This window comes from Malaclemys terrapin, chromosome 1 (assembly GCF_027887155.1).
Source record: "Malaclemys terrapin pileata isolate rMalTer1 chromosome 1, rMalTer1.hap1, whole genome shotgun sequence".
NCBI classification, from domain to species: Eukaryota; Metazoa; Chordata; order Testudines; family Emydidae; genus Malaclemys; species Malaclemys terrapin.
Genome location: NC_071505.1, coordinates 115,403,121 through 115,417,909, shown reverse-complemented (window position 1 = coordinate 115,417,909; position 14,789 = coordinate 115,403,121). Strand labels below are relative to the sequence as shown.

At 41.2% G+C, this 14,789-nt stretch overlaps 1 protein-coding gene across 3 annotated transcripts in view; it reads right to left on the bottom strand.

The window, feature by feature from the left end:
• Window positions 1-14,789, bottom strand: part of PIK3C2G (phosphatidylinositol-4-phosphate 3-kinase catalytic subunit type 2 gamma) — a 293,772-nt gene that overhangs the window by 264,848 nt on the left and 14,135 nt on the right. For all 3 annotated transcript variants that reach the window (XM_054036231.1, XM_054036253.1, XM_054036242.1), the window contains exons 4-5: window positions 10,162-10,319; window positions 8,512-8,623 (exon numbers count right to left, since the gene is read on the bottom strand). In XM_054036231.1, coding sequence (XP_053892206.1) covers window positions 8,512-8,623; window positions 10,162-10,319 — 270 coding nt within the window. The remainder of the gene's footprint in view (window positions 1-8,511; window positions 8,624-10,161; window positions 10,320-14,789) is intronic.

Genomic DNA, 14,789 nt, shown 5'->3' with positions numbered 1-14,789 from the left:
TCGCCCGCACCGCTTCCGGCCGCCCCCATTGGCCCGGGATGGCGAACTGCGGCCAGTGGGGACCACGATCGGCCAAACCTGCCACGTCAGCAGGTAAATAAACTGGCCCGGCCCGCCAGGGTGCTTACCCTGGCGAGCCGTGTGCCAAAGATTGCTGACCCCTGGTCTAAATCAAACATCCAAATCACTAGTTCTGCTGCCCCTCTCAGACTCCACTGCTTCTGGGCCCCTTCTCCTGGCCTCTGCAGAGCTTCTTTCATCTCACTTCTTCTCAGCAGGATTCTCCTACTGCTTCCTTTCACCATGGACTTCAGCAGTTTACTTCTGGGGATCCTCCTGCCCTTATCTTGGGCCTCCCCCACCAAAGTTTACTCTACTCCTTGTGGGTCTCTTTCTCTTGTTGCAGGCCCTAACTTGAGCTCTCCTACCCAGAAGCTACTCCAATCCCAGTAAGTACCTCAGCCTCTTCCCAGTGGGGCACTCCTCTTCTTCCTCCCTCCAAACTCTTCCCCCTTCTGCTGGGATCCCAGCTCTATTTAAAGAGTGCTCTGCCTGTTTCACCAACACAGCTGGGGTTAGTCTTTCTAATTAAACCCCTATTACACCCAGCTGTGGTCACTAATTAGTCCTATGTTGCCAGCTCATCAGTGAGGCTAAGGGGTAGCTGCTAAACCATGGACAAGGCTAAGCCTAGCTTGCCTCAAAGGGCCAGCCAGCCCATGAGGAGATTCTTTTCAGATTTACCAACCATCAGGGAAGGCATGAAATTCAGATGGAAAGTGGGTGTATCCATATCTAAGAGTGTTCTATTGGGAGGGGCTAAAATCAGATTTATTGGATTTAATCCCCAAAACACAGGCCCTATGAACCTATGACAGAAATAGGGGCTTATAGAATGTGCACATAGCATACTAGGAACTATTGCGTCTCACAATGGGGTGTCGAATAGAAAACAAAGGTTAATTTTAAATCATTAACTAGCACAGTACATGGCTGGCGGAGATAATTACAAAGGATTCAAACTTCTGGGGATTTCTGACCTCTATGAGTAAATGCTCTACACCTATCCCACAGTGTAATTAGGAAAAAGAACAAGCTCCCCATTTCCAGGCACAAAAGGTAAAATTGCAGAAGTGGCATTTTGTGACAGACACATTGAAGGTCACAGAAGGAGAAATCTATTTCCATCTGACGAAATAAATACCTAGAGCAAGGTACTTTGACAGTGCATCTGTACATTTGCAAGATTCCTTAATGTTAAAGCATACAGTATAGATTTAGAAGTAAGAAAGTTAGAGTGCAAAAGCACTAGCTATCATATTGAAATAATAAAATATCTGTACTGCTGTCGTCAGCGCCCCATTACTGCCTCCCTCTCTCTTTCCACACAATGTTCAAATTCCTCATCCTCACCGTTGGGGTTCTGAATGGCTGTACCTACTCCTACATCTCTCTTGTCACTTCCCATCAAGCCCTGATGCTCTGCCCATGCGTCTTGCCTCACTGCTCCCTTGTCACCATCTACTCTTGTCTTCATTATCCCTTTACCAGCCCCAAGTCTGTAATGACAGGCCTTTTCCTATAGGCCGCACATCCTCATACTCCTCCTTCAAATACCTTCACACCCACTTTTCCCCTGGCATTCCACCATTGACTTCTGCACCTCCCCTCTTATTACAACTAGTGGAACAATCGCAAAAATTATACATAACATATTTATCAATCTTGAATCTCTTGACCATGTTCCTATAATTTTCTAGTTTTCCTTTCTGCAAATATTAGTGTGAATGGATTTTGTTTTGCACAAATGTTTGGAGAGGAGCCTTTTATTCATGCAGATATTGGAGCATGAATGAATAGATGGAGCAGGTTAATGACTTTTGAGGAAAACGTAATCAAGTTAGAAATCTAGTTTAGGTCATAAGAAAAAATAGATGTAGCTGTCCATAAAATAGATGATGTAGTATTCAGCTCCTATTTATCACAAGTTTATCATGGACTGACAGACTATCAAGGGTACAATCCTGGAACAGTATAAAGGGGCTGCAGCACCCCACAAAACCTGGCCCTCTGTGCAGCTGTTATCCCACCTATAAAATGGAGATAAAAATTAAACAGTCATCTTAAAGGGATGTCATGTGGATTAGTTAGTATTTTTACAGTGTTTTGAATTGTACAAGAAGCACAACATTATAATAAACACGACACATACTGGAAAATCCCCTTTCATCTTATTTGTATTACAATTACCACCTACAGACATCAACTGGGATCGGGGGTCCCATTTTGCTAGGCATTGTACAAACATTTAATGAGACACAGCTCAAGCCCTTGAGAGCTTACAGTCTAAATAGGCAAGACAGAGACAGAGGAAAGAGTCACAAACAAGTGAAGTGACTTGCCCTAGGTGACAAAGCAGGTCAGTGGCAGACCCAGAAATAGAGTCCAGGTCTCCTGACTCCCAGTTCAGCATCCCCAGCACCACCATTCATTTTCAATTATATAAAATTCTTTCTGTGTTACTTCTGAATCCTTAGGCAATCTCTTAAATTTTATTTAAAAAAACAAAAAAAAACCCAAAACCCTCACTGAAGCAGCATCACTGTATGAGAAGGTTAATTTGCAGTGACAAGAGAAAATGGAGGCTTATTTTTATGAAGAACATATTCACCTCAAAATGCAGGCTTCTAATGATCCCAATCTACACAAATATACCTCTGTCCTTCCTATAATTAATAGTTTAAACTTCACTTGAAGGGAAAACCAGTTTCTATTCAGGCCTTGATTCTCAGAGACTGGAATTAACAAGGCAAAAAAAAAAAAAAAAAAAAAGACAAATAAATAAATAAAAAGGGTCATCAATAAGGTCACAAGCAAGAGTGAGAGTGTAAATTATAGACCGGAAATGCTCATTTCTATTCTACATTTCTGTTTACTGTGACCGCTGAATTTAGGAGCAAGATAATTACACACAAATACACTATAGGAGAATGACGACAGAATTCAGTAACCTACTAAAGGCAAACTTAAACCCTCCTGCCTTCAAAAGACAGGAAACTTTAAAGTAACATTTATAAAAACTGCTCGACTATGTTCATTTGCTGGTTGTGCATTGCAGTCAGTTCTTCTTACTGACAACAGCCAGATCAATAAACAAACAAACAAAAAATAAACATCTTTTTATATAGCAATGTGGTATGTTTTACTAGGCACTTTGGAATGCTCTGAGCAAGCGGCCTGTAGCTCTAGAGGCAGAAAGTTTGCAAGGAAGATTGATTCATTACTGGCACATAACAAGAGCTGCTTTGGGTTTGCTGCTGGCAGTGGGAGTCATGAATTATTCAACACAAGCTGCTTAACCCCCAATATAATTTATTTTTATATGGCATCTTTCATAAAGGACATCATAAAACCACTTTGTGAGGCATCTATTCACAAGCCAAAGAGGAAAAAAAGCAAAGGACAGTCTGAAGGGAAGATTTAAACAAAGGGTATAATACAGGTGGTTTGGACAGGGAAGATCTTCAGCTAGCAGAGATGGACAGGGCAAAAAATAAAAAGGTAGAAACAAAGAAGAGGTCAAGTTTGATGGAATGAATTGAACAGGTAGCTAGGAGATTCAGGGTATGTCTACAGGTGAGCTGGAAGGTGTAATGCAGAGATAGATCTAGCATGCGAGAAATAGTGTAGCTGCAGTGGTGCAAGCGGTGGGATCGAGCTAGGTGACCAGAGTACAATCCTTACCGTGGGCAGGTATGTGGGCATGTAGCCCCTCCTGCTTCTCAGGCCATTGTAGATACACTTCTATTTTTAGCGCTCTAGCTCAATCAGAGCAAGCACTTGTATATCGACTCAAGCTGGAAATTACACATTGCAGGTCCAACATACACATACTCAGAGAGGGAAGGGAGATCGAGTCTAAGCAGAATTTTGAAAACCAGAAGCACAGAAGTGAATAATATTTGGAAATGTAGAGGAAAGCTAGTGAATGTAGAACAGAATTTCCCACTTCTTTGAACTGGAGAGTTCTGGGCTCTAGATGCACAGGTGCCGACTGTCATTTCCCTGGAGGTGCTCAACCCCCGCTCTGCCCCAGACCCCGCTCCCACTCCACCCCTTCTCCCAAGGCCCCACCCTCCCCCACTTCTTCCTCCTCTTCCTGCCCCTGCTCCACCCCTGCCCGCCCCTTCAAATAACCTTACCAAGTTTATCATCAGAATCAAGCGCCCCACAGACCAGGACACATCAAAGTGGCACTAGATTCTACCATAACAATAGCTGCAAACCCTGCAAGCATATCTTCACTGCTATACTGTTCAATACATACCCTGCCCTCAACATACCTTTCAAGATCTATGGATACTACACATGCTTATCAACACAAGGTGTACCTCATTCAGTGCACTAAATGCCCCAACAACAACTATATGAGTGAAATGAGACTATTACTACACTCTCAAATGAACTCTCACAGAAAAATAAAGACAAAAAAACACCTACTGCCTGCACAAGATCTTCAAAAGATGGACATGGGAGCTTAAATTCACAACTTTGGTAGACCCTAAAAAGCATGGTCTTAATAAAGATACTATATTTATGGTTTATTACAACAATCTGTAGCCCCCTAAGCCCCCTCACCCCCTTTCTCTTTTTTTTTCTTTTTGTGCAGATCAGTTAATGGACCACTTCACCTTGAATGGTCTCTTAAGAGTATGTGTTAACTACTTATGCTATACAATCTGGTCTGCCTTGTATTTAGCTGTGACATTCTAAATACTTTTTCCAGACCTGAAGAAGAGCCCTGTGTGGCTCAGTGGTTTTCAAGCTGTGGTCCATGGATCCCTGGGGGTCCGCAGACTATGTCTAAGATTTCCAAAAGGGTCCGTACCTCCATTCAAAATCTTTTAGGGATCCACAAATGAAAAAAAAAAAAAAAAAGCTTGAAAACCACTGGTGTAACTCAACAGCTTGCTTCTTTCACAAATAGAAGTTGGTCCAGTAAAAGATATTCCCTCAACCGCTTTGTTTCTCCAATATCCTGGGACTAACACAGCTACAAAGACAACAAGGAGTCTGGTGGCACCTTAAAGACTAACAGATTTATTTGGGCATAAGCTTTCGTGAGTAAAAACCTCACTTCTTTGGATGCATAGAATGAAAGTTACAGATGCAGGCATTATATACTGACACATGGAGAGCAGGGAGTTACTTCACAAGTGGAGAACCAGTGTTGACAGGGCCAATTCAATCAGGGTGGATGTAGTCCACTCCCAATAATAGATGAGGAGGTGTCAATTCCAGGAGAGGCAAAGCTGCTTCTGTAATGAGCCAGCCACTCCCAGTCCCTATTCAAGCCCAGATTAATGGTGTTGAATTTGCAAATGAATTTTAGTTCTGCTGTTTCTCTTTGAAGTCTGTTTCTGAAGTTCTTTTGTTCAATGATAGTGACTTTTAAATCTGTAATAGAATGACCAGGGAGATTGAAGTGTTCACTTACTGGCTTATGTATGTTACCATTCCTGATGTCCGATTTGTGTCCATTTATTCTTTTGCGGAGGGACTGTCCAGTTTGGCCAATGTACATGGCAGAGGGGCATTGCTGGCACATGATGGTATATATGACATTAGTGGATGTGCAGGTGAATGAGCCCCTGATGGTGTGGCTGATGTGGTTGGGTCCTCTGATGCTGTTGCCAGAGTAGATATGGGGACAGAGTAGGCAACGAGGTTTGCTAAAGGGATAGATTCCTGGGTTGGTGTTTCTGTGGTGTGGTGTGTAGTTGCTGGTGAGTATTTGCTTCAGGTTGGGGGGTTGTCTGTAAGCGAGGACTGGCCTGCCCCCCAAGGTCTGTGAGAGTGAGGGATCATTTTCCAGGATAGGTTGTAGATCGTGGATAATGCGCTGGAGAGGTTTTAGCTGGGGGCTGTATGTGATGGCCAGTGGTGTTCTGTTATTATCCTTGTTGGGCCTGTCCTGTAGTAGGTGATTTCTGGGTACCCGTATTGCTCTGTCTATCTGTTTCCTCACTTCCCCAGGTGGGTATTGTAGTTTTACGAATGCTTGATAAAGATCTTGTAGGTGTTTGTCTCTGTCTGAGGGGTTGGAGCAAATTCGGTTGTATCTTAGGGCTTGGCTGTAGACAATGGATCGTGTGATGTGTCTTGGATGGAAGCTGGAGGCATGTAGGTACGTATAGCGGTCAGTAGGTTTCCGGTATAGGGCGGTGTTTATGTGACCATCACTTATTTGTACTGTAGTGTCCAGGAAGTGGATCTCTTGTGTGGACTGGTCCAGGCTGAGGTTGATGGTGGGGTGGAAATTGTTGAAGTCCAGGTGGAATTCTTCAAGGGCCTCCTTTCCATGGGTCCATATGATGAAGATGTCATCAATGTAGCGCAAGTAGAGGAGGGACACTAGGGGACGAGAGCTGAGGAAGCGTTGTTCTAAGTCAGCCATAAAAATGTTGGCATACTGTGGGGCCATGTGGGTACCCATAGCAGTGCTGCTGACTTGAAGGTATAAGTTGTTGCCAAATCTGAAGTGGTTGTGGGTGAGGACAAAGTCACAAAGCTCAGCCACCAGGCTTGCTGTGGCCTCATCAGGGATACTGTTCCTGACAGCTTGTAGTCCATCCTCATGTGGAATATTGGTATAAAGTGCTTCTACATCCATGGTGGCCAGGATGGTGTTTTCAGGAAGAACATCAATGCATTGTAGTTTCCTCAGGAAGTCGGTGGTGTCTCGAAGATAGCTGGGAGTGCTGGTAGCATAGGGTCTGAGGAGAGAGTCCAAATAGCCAGATAATCCTGCTGTCAGAGTGCCAATGCCTGAGATGATGGGGCGTCCAGGGTTTCCGGGTTTATGGATCAACATTGTCAATCTTTCCAACCACACACTTAGCCCAGCAGAAGAGTCTGTCCTATCTCGGGTAACCCCACAGGCGTCACATTAAGTTGCCCTAGGGATGAGTTTGGCTTAGGGTTTCAAGATCTCGTTTAGAGGACACTGACGATGATCAGGAAGAGCCAGGAAAAAGCGGAAGATGAAAGCACAGCATAGCATAGAATTACAGCAGTTGAGGCCAGAACTGCAGCTCAATGCCTTTTGCACTACACTGAAGGAGCAAAGCGAGCAGCTGACAACATTATTGACCTTGTTTCACTGCTAATGAGACGTGCAGAGATTCTGCAAATGCAGGAATTTAGCGGTTCCCTATTGATGAGTTCTTCCAAAAGTGAAAATAAACTGTTTAGAACGTACTGTACACTGTACTGAGACACAGTGAGCTCATCCTCAGTACAATTACTTGTTATTTTCATTTAGTTAGTAATTAGTTTGAAATGAGAGAGCTTTTTTTCCTCTTCTAAACAAGCCCAGTCTCTCTTATGCAACAGAGTGATCAAGCAATGGAGGTAATGGGCTTGATTTGCCTCTCACTTGTTCCAGTTTTACACCAGCGTAACAGTACTGTCTTGTTTTATGCAGGTGTAAGCAATTGGAGAGTCAAGCACGGTAAGGTCTAAATGACTAAACCCTACACCCTGAGTTGCAAAATATAATTCATCACAGACATGAAAAATCAGTTAGTAGTAGTTTTTATAGGTTTCTCCCTCACAACTACAGTACATGTGTATATCATCATCCAACTTCAAGCAGTTTCTAAGTTCAAAAGTTCCTGGCTAGTGATACCCAAAAAGGCCCCTTTCTGCCATAAGAACAGGAGTACTTGTGGCACCTTAGAGACTAACAAATTTATTTGAGCATAAGCTTTCATGCTCAAATAAATTTGTTAGTCTCTAAGGTGCCACAAGTACTCCTGTTCTTTTTCCGGATACAGACTAACACGGCTGCTACTCTGAAATCTTTCTGCCATGTATGTTCTCTCTTCACAACCTGACATTTAGTGACATCTGGGTGTCTTCACTTACTCCACACTGATGGAAAGAAACACCGTCCCACTAGGCAACTTTTCATAATCACACTTCTCATGTATTCAGTGGTATACATCTTTGAAGAGCTGCACAAACATTAACTCACTCATCCTCATAACGTCCCTGCAATAAGAAGTTGGTAATGTTATCCCCATTTTATGGATGGAGAAACAGACAGCTCAGCCCAACACAACCTTGGCATTGGAAAAAAAAGAGATGCTGATGAAGAAACTGAGGCAGACAGAGAGGCGAAATAACTTGTACAAGGTCATGCGGGGAGTAAATAGAAGAGCTGAGATTCAAGTTCAGGAGTACCTAGTTCCCTGTCCCATGCTTTTTTCTCTACACCACATTCCCTTCTCAGTACCCCACAGTATAAGCACAATTTGGGATAGGCATGAACCAAACTCCATGGTTGAAATACCTTCCAAGGCTTGAGGAAGGTGGGAGCTAAGATTTGTGACATGACCTTGTTTTTGCATCTCTCCCTCTGGATCTGCTTTGTTTACAAATGTAGTACTTCAGTATTCAGGTGCATAGCTTATATGATCTAATACCATCTCTTAATGCGATACTTACTTCTGCAAAAATTCATCAGACCCATAAACACTTAGAAAACACTCTTCTTGGGCTGGATATTGATTTGTGCAATGGAGAATCTCTACAACGAAGTTACGGACAATACAGCTAGCTGTAAACAAAGATAAGAAGAAAAATTAATAGCAGCTTGGTAGAGAGTTGCTGGCTATATTGTTGACCAGAGAAAATGGGAGTCACAGTGTGACTGCTAACTTCTGCTGCAGTATAGCTCCATCTAGAGGAATTAGAATGAACCACACCTTATTTAATTCTTTTTTTCTGGCTTCACCTGCTCTGAGGAGGATCTGGTTGTCATTCATACAATCCCAGCAACACACTGAACTCACCCCGGTTTTGAAAGAAACAGGAATCTAGAATTATAAACTTATCAATTCTGAATCAGAGATGGCAGAACCAAAAAGCTAGTTATTCCCACTGAAATCTATAAACTCAGTTTTTCCCTATTGAAATTATGTGTACTTTTCTCAAATGTGAATATAAACTAAAGCAAAAAAAGAGGGCATAACTAAGGCTCTGTGCCTGCACAAGACCCAAGGATATGCCAGAGATTTGTTTGTCACTGCAACCAGCCACATCCATTTCATGTAGCCATACGTAATAGTAGCTGGGCACAGCAATGATATGAAGATATGTGCAATTAGCTCACAATAAATCTACTCTAGTAGTTACATTCCTCCATAATTCTGCTCCAAATTTTTAGGCCACTTTCCATCACAGTGATTTTCTTTTCCCCCACCTATTTTTGAGGATCTGATCCAAAATCAAAAAAGATGTATGTATAGTTGGATTGTGAATTCTGGGAAGCAAATCACAATATAACTAACTAAATTTGCCTTTATAGGCATAAAGGACTTGCCCTACCAGACTAGATCATTGGTGTCTCAAATCTGATACACTCCCTCTAACAATGGCCAGTATCTGATTCTTCAGAATGAAGGCAAAGATCACCCACAATATACCTAGTCAATTGTGCAATGCAGCACATAGGGTAAATAATTCCTTCCAAACTTCTGTGACAATCTGATTGCTCACAGCTAACAATCCGAATCACCAAGCAGAGGTTGATTTTCATTTCAATTCTTCATTCATGCTATTTCTTTACTGTTAAAAAAAATTAAAATGTTCATTTTAAAGTTTAAGGTGTTAAAACCATTTGTGTTTTAGTGACCTCTCGGAGAGCAGACACAAAAATTAAATGCTCACAATCAAACTGAAGGCCCTAAAAATAAAAATGGCCAGATTCACATTTATGCACTGGGTACTGCCTTAGTGATACAAGGCAGCTGTGAGCCTGGTTTAACCAACCCGTTAAACTAAAGTAGCACAAAGAAGCCAGATGATATTGGTGAATCTGGACCAAAAATATTTAAGCTACTTACATTTAGATCAGACCAATAAATGCCAATTGTTTTTCATGCAAAATTGTCATTTTCTTTTATATTTCTCATGGAAAAAACAAAACAAAAAACAATTGGCACTTTCAATCCCACCCACGCCCCCGCTCCAAAAAAAAAAAAAATTAAAATGGAATGGTACCAAGTACCTCGCAAGATGACAAAAAAAATGTGTGTATTTTAGTAGAACTGAAGAACTGTATTCTGGAAGGCTAAAGAAACCCAAAGCACTTACCACATGGTGTAAGATGCAGTGGAGGAGATGAACAGTTTGTCAAAATGCTAACTTTGAATTTTGATTTACAAAGGATCTCATCTGATAATGTTGTTGTGACACTCCAAATCTTCCCAGTATTTGTCGTCAAATCAAAAGCAGGATATGCATCTCTGATTCTGGAGAGAACATATGATACATTTATATATTTCAGCTCTCCTGTAACTTGAGACAAAACTACCTCAATATGCCAAAAATAGTAGTATAGTTAGATATTAAGAAAAAAAATTATATGCTGATGAAGGGTACATTGATGCTATGAACAAATCTACTTCTGTCAGACATCTCGGTGAGATAACTGCTGCCCATTTCATGTTTTATTACATAAGAGAACCATTGGTAAAATTGCCATTGATTACAGTATGCAATATTATGAACAGAATCACTGTGTGGGTCTAATCCTAATCCCACTAAAGTCAAAGGGAGTTTAGCCAGAGACATCACTGTATTGTGATCAAAATAATTTCACCATGGTGCAATGAGTGTATTCTGTTAAACTAAGTAAACCCATTTATTCATGTCCGAATAATGGTGACATCATAGCAGAATTTTTTGAAGCCTTCTCAATCCATTGCTAAATTTCAAGCACTCAGCAAGGTGACCTTCCAGTGATTTGCCACACACCATTCATCCATCTCCTCACTGGTTGCCGTCTACTATGATTCCCTCCTTCCCCTTCCATCTCTGTACCTAATGGGACCAAAGCATATACATTTGCGACTGTGATTTCTGATATCAGGGTCTGCTTCTCTCCAACAATATTTCTAACATAGAAAAAAAGATGAATGCCTATCTGCAGGATATGCAAGAAAGTCTTCATCAGCACCACATTTCAAAAGCTGCAATTTTCTTCTGGTCAGCAGCATTAACTTCCCAAGATTCACATCTATAAATCACTATGGAAAAAAAATTAGGCTTTTTATAAGTCACAACTTCATACATTTTGAGATGCCATGTTTCCAGTTTCTGAAGGGACACCATAACTGTGTGAACCATCCCCAGTCTTTTACTGATTTCCTTAGAACAGCATCCTTGGTTGGATATATATAATCCCAGATAATTAAATTCATCTACTGCCTCTACAGCTTGTCTGTTAATCCTGATGCCCACTTGCATTTCATTTTTGTTAATCATGTCAAGGTATAAGCACTTTGTTTTCATCGCATACAGGAATAGTCCATATTCCACACAAACTATTTTCATAGAGTCCAACATCCATTGCATTGGTGGTTATAGAAAAGAGCATCATGTCATCAACATACCTGAGGTTAGCTAAGAGATGTTCACTAATGGAAATCCCAGCTCCTTCCACTCTGTCCAAACCATCCAAGGCTCATCTCATAATAAATCCTGTATACATATGTTAGAGGCTTGGAGACTAAATAAACGGTTGCCTCACACCTTGCCCAGTGGAAAACCACTCACTATTGCCTACTGCTGTTTGCACTGCAGTCTGCTGGTGGTGGTAAAGACTTGTAATAAATTCAATAAGATGGTTTGTCTGCCAAAGATACAAACTGTCATGTTGGATGGTGTCAACTTTTGAGTAGCCAATTAAGCACATAATCAATGGGTGATTATATTCTCTGCATTTTTCAATGAGACTATGGATATTCACTATTTGATCATATGTGACTTGGCCCTTTCAGAAACCAGCTTTTTGTGGTGGCATTCCTGCTTCTATTTTTTATGGCATGTGATCCTGGATTATATAGAGCAGCATTTTGCCTGCATGCAACATCAAGGAGATGTACAATCGTTACTACACTCTATTATACCTCCCTTCTTTGGTAAGAGCATAGAAATTCCCTTTGTCCATCCTCCTGGCCAATTTCCACTCATCTGTACATCATTATATGTTTTCCATATATAATCAGTACCACATTTGCCAATCACTTTTTAACAATTCTTGTCTACCTTTGGTGTTTCCCAGTCTTCATTTTCATAATAGCACACACCACTTAGTCTCACAGGGTTAATGGCTCATTCTCTCTTTTCTGTTGTCCTGTATTATAGGTGGCTCTGGTGAGGCATATAGATTGGCATCATTATCTCTCCACCTGCATTTAATATCATCACCCTTACTGAGGACTCTGCCATCATGATCTTTTATTAGGTTTGATCACAGGGTAAACCTTGTGATAAGAAGCCTTACCACTGTAAACAGAATTTTGTGTTATTATTCTCTTTACAATTTCCAAGTTCCATAGATTTTGCTCTTACATATTCACTCTTGTCTTGTTCTATTAAAGCAAATTTCTTAATGACAGATTTCTAAGGAGACAGTGTAACTAGCTTTGGGCACATAAACTTACAGATACTAAGGCCTCAGCAAAGACTGAATACAGCTAGTCAAAACATTAGGGCACATTTTCTGTGCAAAATCTGACACACAAAAAATTCTCTGTTTTCAACCAGCTCTAGGATCTAACCTGGAACCTTCATCACCAAAAATATAGGCTTCACTTATTTAAGTTTAAGGAAACTCCTGTAGATGCTTATAGGAAACCTGTTCTAGTCACCAAGTCAAGTCACTAAAGGGAAATCTGATACTAAATAAGTGCATTATATACTGCCTCTTCTTCCAATTACCAGAGGTCAATTTCAAGTCCCCTTTGGCGTGCCATTGAAACCTAGAGACATCATGGTTCTCAGCTGAGATTGAACCTGCAAATACACTATACTGCATCAGATAGGAGTACATAGCCTACCAATTGAGGTTTTACATTTCACTAATTGACCTGCATTTTAGTAACTAAAATCAAATATTCTTTAGTAAGCACATTGCATTCTTTTGTGTTTAAGCAGCAAGCTGTATCTTGATTTGGTAGCATTTTATATGGTTTCTGATTACAGTACATTTTGTGGCATAGTTGTCTGTATAAATCTCTTCATTATAAGGTTATTTCTAATATTACATCTCAGAGCTGGTTCCTAACTCATTTAAACACCAGTATGAACTCTGCTTTTATTGCATACACATTTCTAGGTTTCCAAAGAAAATTCTACAATGAAGTAGTGTATTACTAAGGCCTAGTCTTCACTTACCGGCTGGTCCGGCGGCACGCCATCGATGTTCTGGGATCGATTTATCGCGTCTGGTTAAGACGCGATAAATCGATCCCGGATCGATCCCGGAAGTGCTCACAGTCGGCGCCGGTACTCCAGCTCGCCGAGAGGAGTACGCGGCGTCGACGGGGGGAGACTTCCGGCCGCGTCTGGACCGCGGTAAGTTCGGACTAAGGTACTTCGAATTCAGCTACGTTATTAACGTAGCTGAATTTGCGTACCTTAGTCCGAAGTCCGGACTAAGTGGGGACCAGGCCTTATAATGAAAAGCTAGTGAACATGGTAGCTCAGTGGTATAATGGAAAGTGACACTACCTACAGTACGTGTGCTAGATTTATACTAGAAACAGAAGTCATTATTCTATAAAAAGGCCATTTTGGTGACTATATGAAAGTAGTTGCCTGTGTAGCTTCATTTGAGGATCATGTACACATCACAGTTTCCACTCTCACAAGCTTCACCCTTGAAGCTATCTCCGTATAGATGACAAAGATTGAATGCTGGAGACTTAATTACCCTCTCACCTCCCAAGTCAGGGCTGAGGTACAGAGGCTTGGCAGCCTGGGGAAAATCTGTATTGCTTGCTGCCCATGCTGTACATAGAGGACTATCATTTCCAGGGGTTTGATCCTGAAAGATGCTAAGCATTCCTCTGAGGTGCAGTGCATACTCCGCTCCTGATGAAGTCAGTAGGAGTTGAAGACATTCAACACTCATAGCAGTGAACCTTGAGACTGTCAATCGGGTATCTTTCACTAGTGTCAAATTCATTTGAAAAAGGATTCTGAAACTATCCGTGGAAGAACATTTGCTAAAGCCTGTTCCATAATTGTACCAAGAAACCTGGTAAAGAGATTATGGAAACTGCTTTCAAGTTGATATGTGTACAATGAAATGTTTCAATTATGGGTTGCCACCTGTACAAATATTACCTGGAGAAAAATATAATGGGTTTCTATTTGAGTTACTAGCTGGAGCTGTAAGTTTGCATGATGTAGAGTTTGAATTATATATCTTGCCTCTGATTTATAAAACCTGACAGTTACTAAGATTCTTTAGGGACTTGGGGGAAGCTCAATAGGACTGAATGGGTTAGTTGTGTCCAAATCTATTTGAGATTTTTCTTGGTCTTTTCCTTGGCGTGACATTATCTCTTGAGGATGCGTTCTTATTTTGATAAAACAAAAAGAAAGGGTTTGCCACTGACACACACAAAACAAGCTATGGCCAAGTAGAAACAGTTTTATTTCTATTAACCTTCCTAACGCTGTAAATAAACTCATTAATTCAGAAAATCAATAGGAGGCTTTGCCTGTAATTGGAGTGGAAAGTTAAATGTACAATGTTTGGACAGAACAATCTGAGTATCTGACAGGAAAGTATGTCACGTGGAATAGGCCTTTATGAATCTGGTGCTATTAGAATGGGGCTTGGAGTCAGACTGATGCACTATGAAAAAAGGGAAACAGAGAAATCTCTGATGCAGCATGTTTGGGGGATGTACAACCCCCCCATGGAG